The 19,044-nt window shown below is 42.2% G+C and overlaps 1 protein-coding gene across 2 annotated transcripts in view; it reads left to right on the forward strand.

The window, feature by feature from the left end:
* ETV1 (ETS variant transcription factor 1) overlaps window positions 1–3,937 on the forward strand; it is an 80,480-nt gene extending 76,543 nt beyond the window's left edge. For both annotated transcript variants that reach the window (XM_074984671.1, XM_074984672.1), the window contains exon 13: window positions 1,137–3,937. In XM_074984671.1, coding sequence (XP_074840772.1) covers window positions 1,137–1,358 — 222 coding nt within the window. In that variant the 3' untranslated portion in view covers window positions 1,359–3,937. The remainder of the gene's footprint in view (window positions 1–1,136) is intronic.
* Window positions 3,938–19,044: the final 15,107 nt, after the last annotated feature.

Here is a 19,044-nt window from a genome sequence, read left to right on the forward strand (position 1 = left end):
GGGTGGCATTTGAATGTCTCCTGAGCAGCCACACAAGCACACAGCTTACAGGAATACTTCTTACAAGCCCTTCTACCAACTGCGTAACTCGCCACTTACCTAACTTCAGACATGTGCCTTGTGCTTTTTAAGGTATGCCACCACTAGATTCTTAAGACAGGTTGTCAAAGCTGGATGCTTGTTTATTCTGGATTAAAAATGCTTATAAGACAGTGTGCTGTTTTCCATGCTTAGTATGAATCTCATTCATATTATACTGACTTGTTTCAAACCAAGCAAAAATAGTACTCCTTAATGAGGATTCTGTTCCTGTCCACTTTCAAAAGCAACATTAAATGTTACACGGGAAATATATGTTTTAAATTCTAAAGGAATTTTTATTTGTGCACTATAAACTCGGTAGGGATTGAGGTAAACCCACTTCTCACGTAAGATGTTACATCTAGCACATCTTTGCCCACATCTGGTTGCTGTGCAGATAGAACTCAGAGGCCTGAATGTCCCTTGGAAAAAAAGAAGGAATAGCCCCTGTGTCATAGACCAACAGGCTTTCACTCACTAAACAGATCCAAATTTCTCATCCTTTGCAGGAGCTAACATATGACTGCATCCTTGTTTGCATGCCCAGACCCTGTACTATCAACATATGCTGTGACTCACCACATTGCAAATTATGTACAGTTGAGATAACTTAAGTATGAATTGACTTGTATCAAGCTAAATTCAGTTCTGTCATGGATTGTGTGTATTTTACCTAACTTCATGGTTTTATCATACTACTGTGGCAAAAACCTGTTTTCTTTCCCCAGAAAGAACAACACTGTTGGCCATGATTCAAGTACAGAAAGTGATCACAAGTGAGATGCTTTAGAAAAAGAATCTTTTAACTCATCCCATCCCTCCTCCTCCCCCCAAGGACATAATAGTTGTGTTCTGCAGCCCAAAGTATTTTACGTATTCTGCTTTTACACAGTTTCCGCTGGTTGCAATGGAATTGGGATTTCACTGCTAATGACTTATTATTTCATTGGCTAGTGGTAGCAGAGTCCACAGAAATGTGTAACCCCCGAGTTGTCAGGGCACTAAAACTTACCCTATTCTTTTTCCTTCCCTTCTCCTTTTTAACTTCGTGTTAGGTTGCTGGAGAGAGATATGTCTACAAGTTTGTTTGTGATCCCGAAGCCCTTTTCTCCATGGCCTTTCCAGACAACCAGCGCCCCTTGCTGAAGACAGACATGGAGCGGCACATCAATGAGGAGGATACTGTGCCTCTGTCTCACTTTGACGAGAGCATGGTCTACATGCAAGAGGGTGGCTGCTGTAACACGCATCCTTATAATGAAGGCTATGTGTATTAATAGCAATGACAGAGAAGTGGGCACCCTCCCCTATGTTTTTCCTCTGTCACAAGATGCAGAGGAAAACAGAATCCACTTCAGTTTGATTTTTAAATAGTACACTAAAAGGGTCTTTTCCTGTTGTATTACTCCTATGTTCTGCCATGGACAGTGCACTTTATTTGAAAGGAGAGGGTTAGAATTTAAACATTTATTCTGTGCAACAGGAGGAAAAGGGTGGGTTTACTTTTTACTTATATTCGGGAAGGGAATACAGGTTTTAAGTACAATGAAGCTATATCGTCTGTTTTGTTTCATATCAGCATAAGACATTGTACATGTTCTCTGGGTATCCATAGTACAGTTAATTCTTATTGTGTAAATTAACTGTTTGGATGTTATTATCAGAGAAACACCTGTCTTGGGCATTTGTTTCTGGTCATTCCTAATTGTCTTACTGCAATGGTAAAGAGGAACAAAGCATAGATTATAGGATTTAACATAGAAGCTAGAAATCACAGATTGTCCACCTCTCTTTTACGCATTTGAAAATCTTCTTGTCATTCCGTTCATATCTGTTTGCATTATATGTTTTTGTTATCCCTGCCTTACAGAAGATGCCCATTTACTTGGATGTTGGGCAGAGCACCCATTGTTTCTGGTGTCCGAGAGGCTTGTAGCGTAGCATATTGATCTGGTGCCACCTTGCTATGCAAATTGAGCCCATCCTACATTTTCAACCTTTTAGAGTCCAGTTGAGGATAGTAATTACATATGGAGGGATTTTATTATTGTCATGTCAGTGTTTAATGCAGGATTATGATCAGGAGAAAAAACATTTTTGTTTCCTTCCATTTCCTTTGCAACATAAATAAGTTATTTAATCAATAGGAATTAACTGTACTAAGTCACATATCTAATTATGCTGGTTAGATACAGCAAGCACTCCTTGAGAAAAATATCCAATACACTAAATAGGTACTTTAGTAATTTTTAGACACGGTACCCATTAATATGCATTTAAACCTTTTACTGCTGTGTTATGTTCATAACATATATAAATACTAGATAACGCTAATGCTTCTGCTGCTGTCTTTTTCTGTAATATTCTCTTTGATGCTGAATTTACTACGACAATTTATAAGTAATGCTGTAACTACAGATAGCATTTCAGGACAAAATAGATGACTTGAACCATTTATTGCTTAGAAAATAGCTTATGCCATAGCTGTGCTATAAGCAGCTTTTATGCGCATCAACAAATGAATAGTAAGCTTCAGCTTGCTAAGGGAAGCTCTGCAGAACTTTTTGTAACTTTCAGTGGAACGGAGACTTATGCGAACTGTCAAAGAACACAATGAAGTCGCTGTATGACGTTGTAGTGCTGGCACTGATGTTATCAATCAACTTGTTTTGGACACTAAATGTAAATGTGATCAGATATGTTTGGAAGACAATTTAAGGTTTTGAGGTTTTTTGTTGTTTTAAATCATTTTATTTTGGAGGGGGGTAAAACAAGACACATTATTCTACATGTAACACAAACAGAAAAAAACAGATTTTAAATATTTATGAGCACCTTTTCTGAAATGTAATGTTTCCAAGTTTGAACAGGGTAAAAATACTGGATCTGAACAACCCAGGGACATTTAAAAAGCTGTTACTTCACAGGAAAGCTGCGCTGTCCAATTCTGAAACCAATTTAGGGGAGGGAGGTAAGATGAACTCTTATATAGAAAACCACAGTAATTGTAATCGTAAGAGATGTGATTTCAAAGACACATGGTATTGGTAGCTTAATTTTCCACTCAATGTCAGTCAAGAAACCAGCAAGTTATAAATGATTTCTTATTCAGTTCGTTCAAAATTCAAAAGCAGTGATCACTAGAGGCGAAAGATACAGAAGAACTCTCTGGGCATACATCTAATTCACTTAAATACATAGGGCAACATATTTTATGAACTTATATATATGTGCCTTAATATACCATCTTGTTCTGTCGATAATTTATAGGTCTCAGTGGCACTTAAAATTTCAATGATCAACCCAAAAATCAAAGGAAAACCATGGACACCTCAGCAGTTTCACCAAGAAGGAGAAAAATCAGAACTTTGAAAGATGTGACTTCCTTTGAAATCAGGTCTGAAGGACACATGTTTATGAAAAAAGTCCTTTGATCCATTTTAATTCTGTTAATGTCATGTGGAGCACTTCCTGGATGGAGCAGGGTATTGGTGGGAGGGTGTGGGTCAAAGTGAAAAGAGAGAGGGTGAGAGAGAGAGAACATTGCATCAAATGTGTAATATTTAAAGAGAATATATATATATATATATATATATCTGTATATATATACCGTGTATGGTAGTGACTCACTGAACAAAACAAGCAATCAGCCCAAAATTACATGATCTGCTAGCAAAAGAAAAAAAGGCTTTCATTGAACAGATTAACCCTTTGGAAATTGTACCTAAAAGGCTTATTTAAAGTTCTGGTTTATTCCATTTTTTTGTTTTGTTTTGTTTTGTTTTCAGGTAGATTAATAAATCTGGCAGCTGATTTCTGCAAGATTCTTGTGTACTGGATTCCTAATAATTTTAACTGGAGAGGAGCTTGTTGTAATATAATACAAGGTTCTCACTTTGGAAAAAGAGGAATTAATGGGTCTGTTTCAGTGGTCAGTGTTGCTTCTCACAAAATGTTAAAACAAAATTAAAAGAATCCATCAGGCCATGTGTAGGTGATTAGATCATGAAATTTAACTAGTATCTGTGATGCCAAAGCAAGTATATTTGGCAGAGGGGGAAAACCTAACTGCTCTGGAGTCAAGTTTAAACAACAGTTCTAGCTAGTAAAGTGCATCTTTTTGATGGTTTGTTTTTTTTAATAGCAGAAAACATCCCAGTGGCATGTACCAAAAATGAAGGCACAGGCAGGTCTTGGCCTAGATTATGGTTCTACATGTGGACTCTTCTTATAAAGGCTGTTAGGTCAGATTCTTCATGTAAAGTGCAACCGATGCTCACTAGTCCCACTTAACTGTGCACTTTTCCAAATAAGCTTATCTGATATAGAAGGATGAGGATTAATTTCTGTAGCACCTGAAAAATATAACGTGTTAGCTGTGCCGAATATATTTTATTATTTTTACTTCAAAGGGCCTCTGAGTTGGGTAGCTAAAAAGAATGGCTGTTCTGTCCTATTGCGTGAGTTGGAACCATTTCACTTCCTTAGAATGGGATGTTCCCTTCTTTGCTGTGGAGAGAACTTTGTAACCCCTTGTTACAAAATGGGATTGAAAGTTCCTGTAGTAAGCCTCCAAGGCCCGTTCCCATTGCACAGTCACATAAAAATAAAGCAGACTTGCTAAAGAAGGCATACATAGAGGAAGGTGATCCCCCATACCAGTGTTGTACGACAATCCTCAGAAAACACTTGCTCATCTTATTGTGAGAACCCAATTTATCCAATGTTCTTACAAACAGTAGTATCTTCTGTTACTCAGCCTTGTTGGAGCAAATAGGAAGCATGCAGTCAACAAGGAAATGACAGGAGGGGATTGGAGTCTGCAATGTTGCTAGGACACTACATAAGACCGTGAGGATGCTTGAGAGCACCTGAGCATTCATTGGCTTCTTGTGATTCTGTTCTTGCTTCTTTGCCTTTCATTCTTGTTACATAGCTCTTTGCCTGTTGAGACACCAGTCAGACTTCCTTTATGCTACGGAGGGGTAGCAGAACATCATGACAATGCAGCCACAGATATTTCATAGTCCCACCCAGGCCTAGTGAATGATGCAATCTGTAGCATGTGCTCTGCCACTGAAGGCGTTACTTGGAGGAGGATGCTCAAAGCATGAGATGAGGGAATTTCTGTCATGTGTCTTTATTTTCTGACTGATGCTGCTTGATTTCTCTATCCAAGTCTTGTTAAGGTAGTTCTTCATTCTGCCTGGCTTCTCACTGAGTAGTGTGTTCTGTTTCCAGTGCCATGTATGTTGAATATACATTCTGTTTCCGTGCCTCCGGTGCATGTTGAACATACTGCAAAAAGCTGCTCTGTGCCTTTTAGTCAAAGTATTGCACTTGGAGTGGCAGGTGGGTAAATTGCCACACTGCCATAGCAGGCATACCAGGAATCATGCTGCCCCAAAGCTTCCCTCTATGCAAGGGGCAGCACTTCAGAGACTGCCACATTTGCTCCACTGTAGGGCAACCAAGACGAAAGGCTGGTGGGAACATAAGGTGAGGCCATAAATTTCACCTGCTCACTTGTGGGGTGAATTGTGACCCAGTAGATGTAGGCGCAAGCAGTCCCTGCACTTAGAAGAACAGAGGACATGGTTTCAGCCCTGCTGTGAGATGGGAGGACAAAAGGGGAAACTTGTTTTTCTGCTTTCCCTGTCTAGCTGAGGTCAGCTATAATCTAGCCTTTACCAGCTAGAAATTAGGAAAATAGGAAACAAGTATGGATGAGAGAATAGATGTACATTGTCCTGATGTAACTAACCGGTGCAGGATGGGGTGAGGGGGGAGAGATGTACAGAACCAGTGCAAGGGCCTGGCAAGCAATCGGCTATTGGAACCTTCCATGAACATCTGGCACCAGTGGCAGGAGAGAAAGCGAAAAGGGACAGACACAGTGAGTATATGAGCTCAGCAGCAGTAAAACCATGGCACATATTAGGGGACCTGGAAGACTGTACTGTTTTAGATAAGGATGGAAAGGATTCAGATAAGTCCTGAAGATCTGGAAAGAGGAGGTACCTGGAAGCAGTGTGACTGATCGCCTGGGGATCAATGTTCTTGTGATGAGTGGGGTTACATTAGGGCTGAGTGACCCAGTAACTAGCCCCATGGACAAGAAGATCAGAACTGACTGGCATGACCGTTAATACTGTAGTTGTGTCTGAACAGTGTTTGGTAGCTGTTAAAACAATGAACAGGAGCTTCTAATGTGCATACACGTACCAGCTGTAAATGTAGAGCCACTGTAACACAGGGTAATAAAACAACAGCGGAGACAGTGTGCTAGTTCCAGAGCTGGTGTGATGTATCTTAGTACTACTGAAGGCATTACAGGCAGTGGCTGAGGAGCCGGTCCTGGTTTCAGTCCATGACATGCAGAGTTAGTGAGTTTGACTTGAGGTAGTTGGGAAGGCAGTGGGGGAGAAAGAAAGGAGAGGACGGTCTCCAGGCCAAACCCCTACATTGCTGTTTTCAATCTGGCTGCATGAGCCTGAGTGAGTTGAGCTCGGCTCTGAGAACTCACTGCTGCAGGTTTGTTTTCCTGATGTGGAGGCATCCCCAGAGAGCCCTCCACCCCATGATAGTCAGTGGCACTGTGGTTAGTGGGGGCTCTCTATGGGACAAAGGCACCTTACTTACACTTTGAGCATAACTGACATTGTGTGAACCCCCGATTCAGGTGCAACTATGGCTGTTAACTCTTAACAACACAAGCCCAAACACCTTGCCACAGCCCTGCACCGCCTCACTGAGGCGCCACCCCCCTCCCTGAGACTCCACCCCTTCTCTGAGGCTCTGTCCCATTCCATCCCCCTCTCTCCGTTGCTCGCTCTCCCGCCACCCTCACTCACTTTCACCAGGCTGGGGGAGGATTTTGGCATGCAGGAGGGGGTGAATGGCATGGGCTATTGGCAAGAGTTTGGGTACAGGAGTGGACTTGGGTTTGGGACAGGAGCTTGGGGTTCAGGAGGGGGTGTGGGATGCAAGCTCTGGGAGGAGGCTCGGGGCTGGGGCAGGAGTATGAGAGGTGGTGAAAGGCTTGTGGAAGGGGCTCAAGGCTGGGGATGGGGTGTGGGTTCCAGGGGAGGGCTCAAGGCTGGGGCAAGAGTTTGGTGTGCAGGTTAGGCTCAGCCTGGAGACCAGGATCTGAACTCTGGCAAGGGGGCAGAGTCTTGGAGCCCAGGCTCCAGCTGAAGTGGTAACATTTACGATGGTATCTGTATCTGCGTCCAGAGTCCTATGAGCCTGAGCCAGTTGCTGCAGGCTCTGGGACATGGTGGTGCAGGATATTCTTTGAAACAGAGCCATCCCCTCATATGCAGTTTCCAATTAGCCTTTGCCCAGGTCACTGGCAGATAGTTCAGGAGACACCTGTGATAAGTGTCACCATCAGGATGGGGGCAAAGACGCAAACCCCCTTTCATGCAATCTCTACGGCAGCCACCTTTGATCTCTCATGGGATGTTAGGCAGGACTGTGACTTTCTTGTTCATGTGATGTTTGGATGGGGGGCTACACTTCCCATTGTCACTGCTGTGGGAAGGACCACATGTGAATTCTGGCAAGCAGCCCCTCACATGTGCATTCTAACAAGTGACCTAGTAGCCACAGATGAGTATTCACTGTTCTTGCTTAGTTGCAAAGCCATGAGGGAGTCATACAGCTTCTCCCCATCCATGGAACCTCTATATTACACAAACCCACACCAGCCTACATTTCATATGTCCCAGGAAAAGAACATTTCCAGACTGTTTGAGAGTTTAAAATATGGGCATAAGAGCAATTTCTGGTTTGTCTCTGTCTTTCACGTCAGGTGCCTGAGGGCCTGTCCAGGCTGGAACTCGAGGTGCAATTTCCAGCGTGGCTAGACATACACATTCTAGTGCTGACCAAGCTAATGTGCTAAAACTAGCAGTGCAGCCATGGTGCTTAGAATGGGGGAGCCAGGCTAAGGACAGTCCCAGCTGAAATCCCAGAGATGCATTGGGGGTAGCCAGCCTGTCCTGTGTGTACAACACTGCAACCATACTTAGGGTACTAGCTTCATCAGAGCTGGCAGAAGTCTGCCTGTTTAAGCTGGAATTCACACCTTTGAACTCCTGGTTGGCAAGGATGAGACTGTCTACTGTGCCTTTAGAAGAGCAAAGCACAAAATTTGCAGCACAAGAGTGCTTCTGCTGTTACCTGGTGCCTCAGATTTAGAGGTGCCCTAGGCAGCTGCGTGCTGTGTATGCCCAGAGCTCCTGCCGTTAGGACAGGACAGCAGGGCATGGGCAGCACCAATTCCTGACTTCATGGCTCTGAGTGCAGTCTCCCCACCACCCATGCGGGAGATGTACAGGTGCTCAGCCTGCAAAGGGGCACCAGGAATTGTAAGGACAGCTCTGGGCCTCTGCTTCCCATGCCCTGCATTGCTTTTCTATACCTTAAAAGAGTGAACACTTTAACGTCTGTAATCTGGGAGCATTCCAGAACTAGAAGCCACATCTTCCCAATGATATGAAGTTCTGCTTCTAGGCTGACAAGGCTGTGAGATACTAGCCTTCCAGGATATGCCGTTTCTTCTTTGGGTGCTCGCACTTGTCCATTCCAGCATAGGCCTGAGAGCACCTGGACTACAGCAGGTGGAATTATTTTCCTCCCTGGTATCCATCAAGATGGCTCTGGCACCGTCTGGTTCCACATGCACATAGCGCTGACGTATAAGGTCCAGTTGACCTCTCAAGTCTTTCTTGCCACCTATGCCTGTTACTGGAACTGCTCTTATTTCTATGGCAAGCTGTTCTCAGTGGACTTTGTTTTTACTGAGCTTCATATATTTTTGTGTAACTAGTTAGTATGGCTGGCAACTCCTGTTTTATAATGGTGTTTCATCCACTTCCAAATCATGCCCCGGTCACTAGGCTTCAGGCCTTGTGCCTCCTGCAACCAGTTGATGCTCTTGAGTGATCTGGACTCACAGGCATGGACAAGGTTCACATCGGAAATGGCAACGTTCCTAGTAACGGAAGTGGCACTCAGTCCCCTCCTCCACGCCAAGCCCTTTGGATTTGTCACTGAGTACATTGGTGTTGGAACAGAGTGCTCCTCCCGCTGTGCAGGAATCAACACTGTTCATCAAACCAGGTGCCAAGAAAGAGCCACAAGGAACAGGTTGAGTGGTGCTGTTCCCCCACATCAGGAGAGGATTGGGTGTACAGAACAGAGTGCAGTATAACCTAGCTCAGGCCATGTCTCTGCCTCAGCTCCACAGGTAGCAATGATGATGATGGGTTCTCACAGGTTTTGTTGAGTCTGGTCCCCTGGTGAGCCATCAGAACCAGAAAGGTGATGTAGTGCCAGCACTGCAGTGGTACCATCCATCTCAGAGGCATTTGATCTAGCCAGAAACCTACAGGCATTCCTGATTCCACCATCACCAGCAGTATCAGTGGGCAAAAGGGAGCTGCCGTTCAGCCAGGGGCCCAATGGTACTCTCTGGAGGGAAGCCATCTTTGCTCACCCTGGGGCAAACTTTCCTGTTCCACTAAATAGCTGATTACTGGTGCCAGGCAGGTGCCCGGCGGGAGACACTGATGGCAACCGCTCCCACATGACCTCTGAAGGAAAGTCATCATTTCAATCAACTGCAGGATCTTATGTCCAAGAAGTAATTCCTATGGTCCCTTCAGTCTCTCTTAACCCTTCACCGACCCCATATGCAGGGATACTTCAGCGTGCTAGACCCAGTGGTCACTAGCTGATGCTGGGGCAGTGGCCATTTGCAGGGACTCCCCCCACAGCCAGGAACCCATTTGAGCTGCTCTTGTCCAGTGTCTTTAGCTAGAAGGGTGCCCCTGTGCCACCAGGCAGCACCCAACCTGAAATCTCCAACTTTCCAGATTTGGACTTCTGGGGTCCATAAGGTGCAGAGGAAGATGATGGAGGCTCCCTGCTGCTGCTGGTCTTCCTCCTCCCTGGACAAGGCAGTGAAAGCTGTGGGCTCGTCCCCTTCCCAAGTGCCTGAAGGAATGGTGTGTGTTGGGTTCTTTTCTTAAATAACAGAAAAATCATTATGTACTGAAAGAACATTTTGGTCTCTGAGAAAAGGTAACAATTTATTGTGAAAGCCTCAAGTAACATCACACTTGTAATTCATTACCCCAAGCCTTTAACTTTATGAGCAGTGCTTGGAATACAGTACTTCGCAAGGCTGTTTGCAAGACCTCCAGATATCAGTACCTATATAACATAATTAAAATGAATTATTACCAATTACAACAAAACTGTTCAGCATACTGACACACTTGGGTTTTGAATGCTCACCTTGCCAAGGTGTAGCATTCTCAAGAAATAGATAATGCCCCATCAAAAATACCACCTGTGACTTTCTTTATTTTAAATGATTGAATACAACTTTCTTTTTCTCATAATTCCAGTTAGAAATCAGGAACATCTACAGCCCCAAGCATCAATGCTCTCCAATATCTAATTTCACAGTTTTCTTAACACACATCTCATGTTATTTATTATAGTCAGTGTCATCTCAACACCTTTGTCTATTCCTGCTACATTTTAAATGGTTTAGCTGGCAAACCATCAATCATAAATCATGAAACATATTTTAACTTCAAGTAAGATCCGTTTAGAAAGAAAACAAGCCCTGTATGGTCTAATTGGATACATTACTCACATCTATAAGTGATAAATGCCTGTTCTGGGGAAGACATTTTTTTCTAGATTATTAGTGTATAATATGGACAGAATTAAAATCTCCAGATCCCTTGTAAACTGGAGCTACCAAGATACTGATAAAGCCAGTGCCCTATTGGGAGAAAGGATCTTCAGAACTGAGTCTCAAAGTTCAGGAGTATATTCGTGGTTCACGAATAAAATACAAATATTTTTGCCCGCTGCATTTTAGGTACTAAGGAAATTGAAAAAAAGAATTTGTGCACATTTTACCAAAAATCTGAAATAATACTAGATATGTAATATACTTATCTATCATGGATCATTATAATTTTCTTTTCTCATGGAGTGAAAGGACAGAAATCTGTTTTGTAGGGTTTGGAGGTTTGGCTTATTTCGTGAATGTTACATCTCCTCCAGAAAGTTTTCATATTCAGAATATTTCCTCAGTTGGACCTGGTCTCACTTTATTTCTGATATGTGAAAAATTCTATTTAATGTTGTGCATTGATCATGTGGTTTTCTCTGGATATCATTAAATAACAACATTGCATTAATAATAAAGTCACAGCAGAATATTTTTGTTTTTTTAAAGCAACCAATTAAATCAGACATAAAAGAAAGGACTAGAAAGGCTGTATTTATCAAATATGTCAATAATTTCTTTAATGTAATTTTAATTCAAAAGAAAATAGATAATTTCACATATTCCATGAGGTCAATTGCACTGAGCACATTAACCTGCTGATGTTCATTTCACTTTACAGGTAATTTATTATAGCTGCAACACAGACTCTGAGATGGTTCACACAAATAATTTACCTTAAGTAAACACCATTTGCCACTAATGATAGGGCAAAACAAACGTAAGGAGCATTTATGAAGAGTAACATCTCTCTCTTTCAGTACCCATTTGTAAACTGATCTCTGTTGTTTGCAGATGAATTAACTATGGCTTGAAAAAATCATTAAAACCATCTGCTTTGATGAGAGAAAGAACTGCTGTGATCATTGTATTGTACTCACAGAGGCTAGGGACCGTTTTACAATATTTTTAGCATCATTTACCCTAAATTTGACACGCTGTATAAAAAATGAGCAGTGTGATCAGTTCTCATTGCACCTATTTAGAAATACATTTACAGAGAAACCAACTTATACAGGTAATGTAAGGTAATTATTTTGTTGGTCTCTAACAGATGGATGACCCTGTTTTCAGACATTAAAATCTGTAATTTATGGTTTCCAAAGAAAATTTAATCCCCTGCTGAAATATGATCTAATAAACATAAAAATATCATCAGTGTTTCAGTTTCAAATTAGTTTCCATGGTCTACTTAAGTAAAAACTCAGTCTTTCTTCCTCAGGATGCTTGGAGTAATACTTAGCAAAGAAGTAGAAATTGTATTGCCAGGAATATTCATGCAATGGGAGATGGTGGAATGACCATCTCTAATAATATATTTCTCTGACATATGTCCATCCAGGCTACCTATATGAAAATGTGATTGTTCCAAAGATCTTAATCAAGCTGTTAAGCTCTAACACCTATAATTATTGGCTGTGTCTACATTAGATAGCTTTGTAGTCAGAAGAGGCCTTCTGTCAACATAACCCAGGGAGCATCTACACACATAAAATGTTCTGTCAGCAGAGTCTCGTGAGAACTCTGTCTTTGTCTTGACAGTGTTATCGCTCAAGAATATGAGGAATAACGCTTCTGTTAACAGAAAGGGCTTCTGGTTCACTGGGCAGCCCTGTTTGCAGAGCTTCTAGTCAGCCATTCTGTTGACAGAGGGCAGAACAATCTGGCTGCTCAGTGTTGACAGAGGCTGGGTGTAGTTTTTGAAAGACCTTCTTCCTGTCTGGTGTTAGGAAGAAGGGGCTTTCAAAAACTGGGGGATCTTTTTGGAAGGTCCCATCTCCACAGGCAGCGCATGATTTGAAAAGCCGCACTTTCGAATTGCTGCAGCCGCCATTATGCTAATCAGGCGCTGCATATTCATTGCAGTGCCTCACTAGCATCTTTTGATCCCACTCATTAACATGCCCCTTTCAAAAGGAAGGGGCTCATGGAGATACGGGGAGAGTGTATTGCTCTGTCAATCTGCTTTTGTGTACAGATGCACTCTGTCAACAGAGTTGCATTACTGTTGACAGATGCTTCTAGTGCAGACGTATTTATTAAGTTTACTACTTTGGCCCTAATTTCCCCTATCTCCCACTAAGCACCGATAAAGATAAAAAAACAAAACAATTCAGTAAAACTAATCTCTCAGCCTGTCTGTACTTTTGTCCCATAAACGAGACAGTACCTGCAAAACCTGGGTCTCAAAATCCTTGCAGAAATCAGGAGATCTAACAAAAGTCATGACTGTGTACAGTAGCGACTGGTAACTGTTGATAGTGAGAGCGCATAATTAAAAGGTTATAGTGACACACCACAGGTTTGAAGGCAGGTACTCACAAGACGAAGGAGCTTTGGTTTTTTGCACTGCTTTTGATGTCATATTTTATGATACAATGTAGTAACAGATGGAGACTGTTATAAAAGTGAGCTACACATGAAGAAAACTATAATTGTATGGATTGTATATACATTAAAAATCTGAAGAAATGTATCCTAATATATGGCTAGCATCAAGGCCAATTTGTACATTGATGGCTGTGACACTTGAGAATCCTAACAAAAAAGAAAAAAAGATGCTGCACGAATTTCTTACAAGTGCCGTCATTTTTTCCTTTGATATGTGCTCACTCCTACCTCAGAATAGAGTGTCAGAATCAGTCTTGTGACTAAATTATCTATCCCAAACACAACCCTAACCCTAACTCTCAAGTATCACCATAACACTCATTTCTGCTGTACCCAGAATTGTGAACTACAGAAAAGTTAGATGAAGTTACTGGTGTTCAGGTTAAATCGCTCTAATGTGGAACTCTCTCATGTGGCTAACTCCATAATCCAGCATGACTTTAGTTTGCTGGATGACCATGTATCATGAGTGTGGCTGAGTTTCCTGTGGTCTTGTAAACTTTTACAGCCACCAGTCCTGGCTCTCAGTATTCTGTACTGTTATTTAGCTGTAATGTACCCTTAAATATTTCCTAAGAGACCAGTAAGCAGTGCTGCATTGATCTCCTGGGGTTCTGCAAATTCTTTTGTTTGGCTCTGGTTGGATCCCAGATGCCAGGCTAGAGAGGTTGAACCTGTACTTGGCATTGGTGATTTAGTTTTCCTTGCATAAAAAACTTCCAAGCTTAGGTGTCTTCCTGCCATTGTGCAAAGCTAATAATGAGAACATTATTAAATCAAATCAGTTTTAATATAGACTGTCTTTAACCCAACTTTCAGGAAACTAGTAAAAAGCATGATAAAGTTGAAAGACCTAATGCACACATTTGCAAATGCCACACACACTGGATGAAAAAGTTTAATTTGTGAGAGAGCAAATTTTTATCAGACCTTGGTTGATTCTATTATTAAAGTTTGAAAGTTCAGAAAGAAATTCCATCTCTCTGTCTCATGCCTCCCACCAATACAGTACCACCTTGCTCTCAGTCAAAGCCAGCTTTAGAGAAAAGGTTGCTCTAGGAAAACTTGAATGGTGGTGCCCTGGTCCCTGCTGCCTCCCCAACACGCTCACTGTCCTTGTAGTCCCCACTATGAAGAAAACTCACCCCCCACCACCCCATCTCCCCTGGCTGGCTCCAACTGCTCTCCAAGCTCCTCACCCATACTCCCCAATGACCCCTAGCCTCCCTTTCTCATCTCCCCAAATACCCCACCCCCATCGCTAGCCCCTGGCACTGCTGCTTTCCCAGAGGCGCACCCTAACCACATGACTCCCAGACCTACCGGACTCCCAGGAGCCCAATGAATTTTAATCCTGTATGTCAGATGCTGAGGGTGTCTGGAGAGAATTCACTGGCCCAACAGCTTGGACAAAAGTTATAGGCATTTGCAGGTCTCAGGCCATTTCTCAGAAAGTGTCTTTGTATCTTACCAAAACAGAAGAGAGAGAGCAGGCATGAGACAGCAAGAGGTACACAGTCAGGCTTGCAAAAGCTGCTCAGGGATTCACAACTGGAAGAGCAGCGAATGCACAAGGACAGGAATCAGGTGCACCAACAAACCATGGGGTTGGTGAGGAGCTGTAAATTATTTGCCACTTCATTTGTTCTGGCTTAGCCTTAAATTTCTCTTTTCATTTTAGTTTTTGCTACACTGGTATGCGGGAACAAAAGTGACTAATTGTATGATGCTGAGAATTTGTGGAATAAAATATAAGCAATTAGATATTTTTCAGCACTACAGAAAAAGAATTAGATCTACAAAATCAATTTTACCACCTGGGCTATGTCTACACTAGAGCACTACATCAAAGTAACATATTTCAAAGTAGTGATATTGAAATACGCTTCTTTGATGCATAGTGTCTACACACCCTCCAGGCCTGCCTCCATCGACGTTCAATGTTGAAGTAGCAATATGCTACATCGAAAGGGGCTGCCCCAGATGCGGAAAGGGACCGTATACACACACAAGCGGCCCCACAAGCAGGTGGAGGGGTAGGGCGCAACCTGCACACCTTCACAAGTGGTCATGTCCCATCCCTTCAGGTGGTCCGTGTGCTCAATGCCATGCTGCAGCCACTCCCCTTGCCCACTGGGGCCACCTCCTTTGTCTCCCAAGAAGCTTTCCCCTCTTCACCCTCTTCCCCCACAGCAGCTGTCCTCCTTTCCCCCCCCCCATCTGCTGCCCTCTTCCCACCTCCCACTGAGCAGCTGCCCAACACAGGGACCTGGTCTGCCCTCCCCACTCCATTCCAATCCCATTACATGGAGGGTGAGGGGAGGGGGTGTGAAACTCTATCTCAGGCATCATCTCCTCTCTCTTTCTCATGTAGTGGTACCAGAGGCTACCTGGGAGAATATAGCAGCTAGGCAGCCTGGCCTCTGGCTGCTGACCAATTGCCTCTTCACCCCAAAGGCATTTTGTGCATGTGGGTGTGTGCGTACGTGTGCACATGACCCTCCATTACCCCCAACCCATGTTGCCTAATGGCTATTTATATATAAGTCTGACTCCTGTATATTGGCATGACTCCTAGGAATAGCGCTTCTCTGAGACATTGTTCCTGGGACAGAGTCTTGTGGTCCAGGCAAAAGTTAGCCTGTTTCCCTGTTTCTCTGAACCCCTTTAGACATTGTAAGGGGAAATGAACTAACCACTGCCCTCTTGCTCCTCAACCTAAAGAAGACCTTCTTCTCAGTATGGGGAAACTATGATGCAGAGGCAACAATCCCATCTTCCTGAGTCCCTTGTGAGGATCCATAGGCTTTTGTCCCACTGGTCCAGGAGGCTTTCTGGCCTTTATTATGATTTATTTTTTCTCCATTAACTAAGTAGTTAATATGGCTGCTTCCTCATTCATCCATCCAGTATAGCTTGCAGAGTTGCTCTCCAAGCTATGTACAAAGTCAACTTTTCTGGTTAGTAAAGAGTTTAAGAAACACTGCCAACATTTGCCAATTCACAAAGTGATACTAGTCTCTGGTCCTTTTCGTTTCCCAGCACATTCCATCCAGAAACAATGGCCTTTCACTATCCTTTCATAGCTGCTCTGAGACAACATTGTTGGTGTTTTGGACAGCCACTGCAGGTTGACTTGTCTTGAAATAATTTATCTTTGTTTCAGCTACAATACTTTTATTCTGTTTACTAATTTTTCCCCATCCTGATTCTTTCCTAGATACCCTTCAGCAAATGCAACCAAATGAATGCAAGTTGGGCTCACTTTTGGGAAGGATTTGTCTTAAATTTCCAGGAAGCAATGTAGATTTTCCCAGCCCTGACTCAATTACTTCAGTCATTGTTTTCACGAGAAGGATTTATGACTATTGTGAATGGAGAGCAAATGTTTATGGTACTGCTGTCATAGGCTTAGGAACCCGTGAACATTTAGCGGTGCTAGCATAAAAGAGAGCAATATAACTTTTATGAGTTCATGCACTTGTGTGAGAAACGACAATAAGTACAGCTCTGTAAACAGTAGGAGAAAAAAAAACTATCCATAAATATTTAATCCTATTGGAAAACAAGCTCAGCGAACAGCTGGGAAATACTGTTCACAAATATTAATTCTTATTAGAAAGTGAATTTTCATTCAGTTGCACTTATGATCCTTTCCTAGTCAATTTTCACAAACATTTGAGCAATGGAGCTTTACTAGTGTAAATACACATGAAAGTTTGAAAGCCTGAATATTGTCTCATCACCAATAGCTCATTTTTAATTGCAGATTCGATTTTAAAATGAGCAGTTTTCAATTCATGCAGGAGGTGTTTGATTGTGCTAATTTTATTTAAGCAGCACCATCAAGATTAGGGCACACCTGTGGTACAATATACAGTATGGCTACAACAGAACATAACTTATTGAGAAGTTTCACAGTTTGACCAAGAAAGAACAGTTCCAGCTCTCAGGAAGGTCAATGGAATGTTTCACATTGACTTGCATGGGAAATGGATGGAATAAGACCACTGCTCAACTGCAGCCCCATCTTGAATTAGCAGTGCTATGGCACTGAGACAGATATTGAACAATATGACTCTAGCTGAATTCCTCGAGGGAATTTAGGTGGGAAAAATGAAATTTCCTGCACTGGAATTTGTCACTGGCATAGGAGTTTGGTTTTACAGTTATGAACTGTACCCTGGAATAGTTAGCATCTAGAAATGGTCAGATCCTTCCTTTCATGTGTCATCTCATATATGAAACCTGAAGCATGACAGTACCACCTGTACTTTGTTGCTGACTCTAACAGAAGAGTATCACCTATTGAATCCCCAAAAACCACTTGTAGTGTGTGAGATCTGATAAGCTCAAAGCTTGTGTCCCTGTTAAAACTGTAGTTTCTACGGCTTGATCTATACTAGGCAGGTAAGTCGATTGCAGATATGCAATTCTCGCTGAGGCAATTGCATAGCTAGAATTGGCTTACCTGCAATTGACTTATCTGGCCATCCTCACTGAGCAAGGTCGATGGGAGAGTACAGGGGTCAAATGCCAATCCTGACAGGTTGATTTTGTGTGTCCCTACAGGCATGCAAAATCTAACCACAGGAGATCAACCGTAAGCAGGTCAATCTTCTAGGTAATATAGACATGGCCTCAGTCTACTACTGTCTTCATGATGGTCAGTTAGTCTTGGGATTAGGAACAAACAAATAGTTCATTCTTAACTCTTCTGGAAAAGAACTTCATAGAGGTTTTAGAACCGTCTTACAGAATTCAGCATAGAATTATATTCTTACCATATAATTACAAATTATGGTTAGAAAAAAAAACTATAGGCAGGATTTTTTTCTGTATTACATTCTAATATTTTCATACTATATTAAGATCTACATAACACTAATGTTGTCATCCTGGTTAAATTCTATAAGGGTCCTGAACACAGTGTCATATTATCAAACTTGTCTTTGAGAAACATTTAAGGGTTTTATAATGGTTTGTGTGTGACCACAGAAATAATGCATGAAAATGCACAATGACTGGAATGCCTAAATTTTGAAAGATAATTCTAAAGTGTCTCCTCTTTCTTGATTTCCTTCCCCCAGCACCCTTTCCCCTGCCTCTCCCTGCTCAGCCAACTGGTAGGAATGTACCAGAGAGGTAGCCATGTTAGTCTGTATTCTAACAAAACAAAGCAGCAGTCATGTAGCACGTCAAAATCTAACAAATGACTTATTAGGTGATGAGCTTTTGTGGGACAGACCCACTTCTACAGACCAAAGTAGAAATGTGACATTTCTGAACTTAAGCCTATAATTCTAGTCAAATAACTAAAGTTATTTTATTCCAATAAAAATACATAATGACAAGTTCCCAAGTGACTATGGGTTCAATATTTTGTGCATGTTGGTTTGAACTGTACACCTCTGCCAATGAGCTGATTTCACCAGCAAGTGGCTTCAAGTGGGATGGTGTGACTGCTAATGGGAGCAGAACTTGGTCTTGCAACTTAGAGAAACCACCTCCTGAGTAAACGTATTGGAGGTGTTTATATAGCGTATGAATGACTATATGTTGAATACTGAGAGCATTTAAGTTTTGTATCAGACTTGTCTTGCTTGTAGGGCTTTGTAACATGACAGCAAATTGAAAGACCTGTTAAAGGCTCTTTGTAACACACACACACACACACACATGCATCAAACCGTCTGTTCAAGTTGGTGCCCTCAAGAACAATCAATACACACTTATACAGCAGCATGGACGAG

Source organism: Carettochelys insculpta, chromosome 2 (genome assembly GCF_033958435.1).
Source record: "Carettochelys insculpta isolate YL-2023 chromosome 2, ASM3395843v1, whole genome shotgun sequence".
NCBI classification, from domain to species: Eukaryota; Metazoa; Chordata; order Testudines; family Carettochelyidae; genus Carettochelys; species Carettochelys insculpta.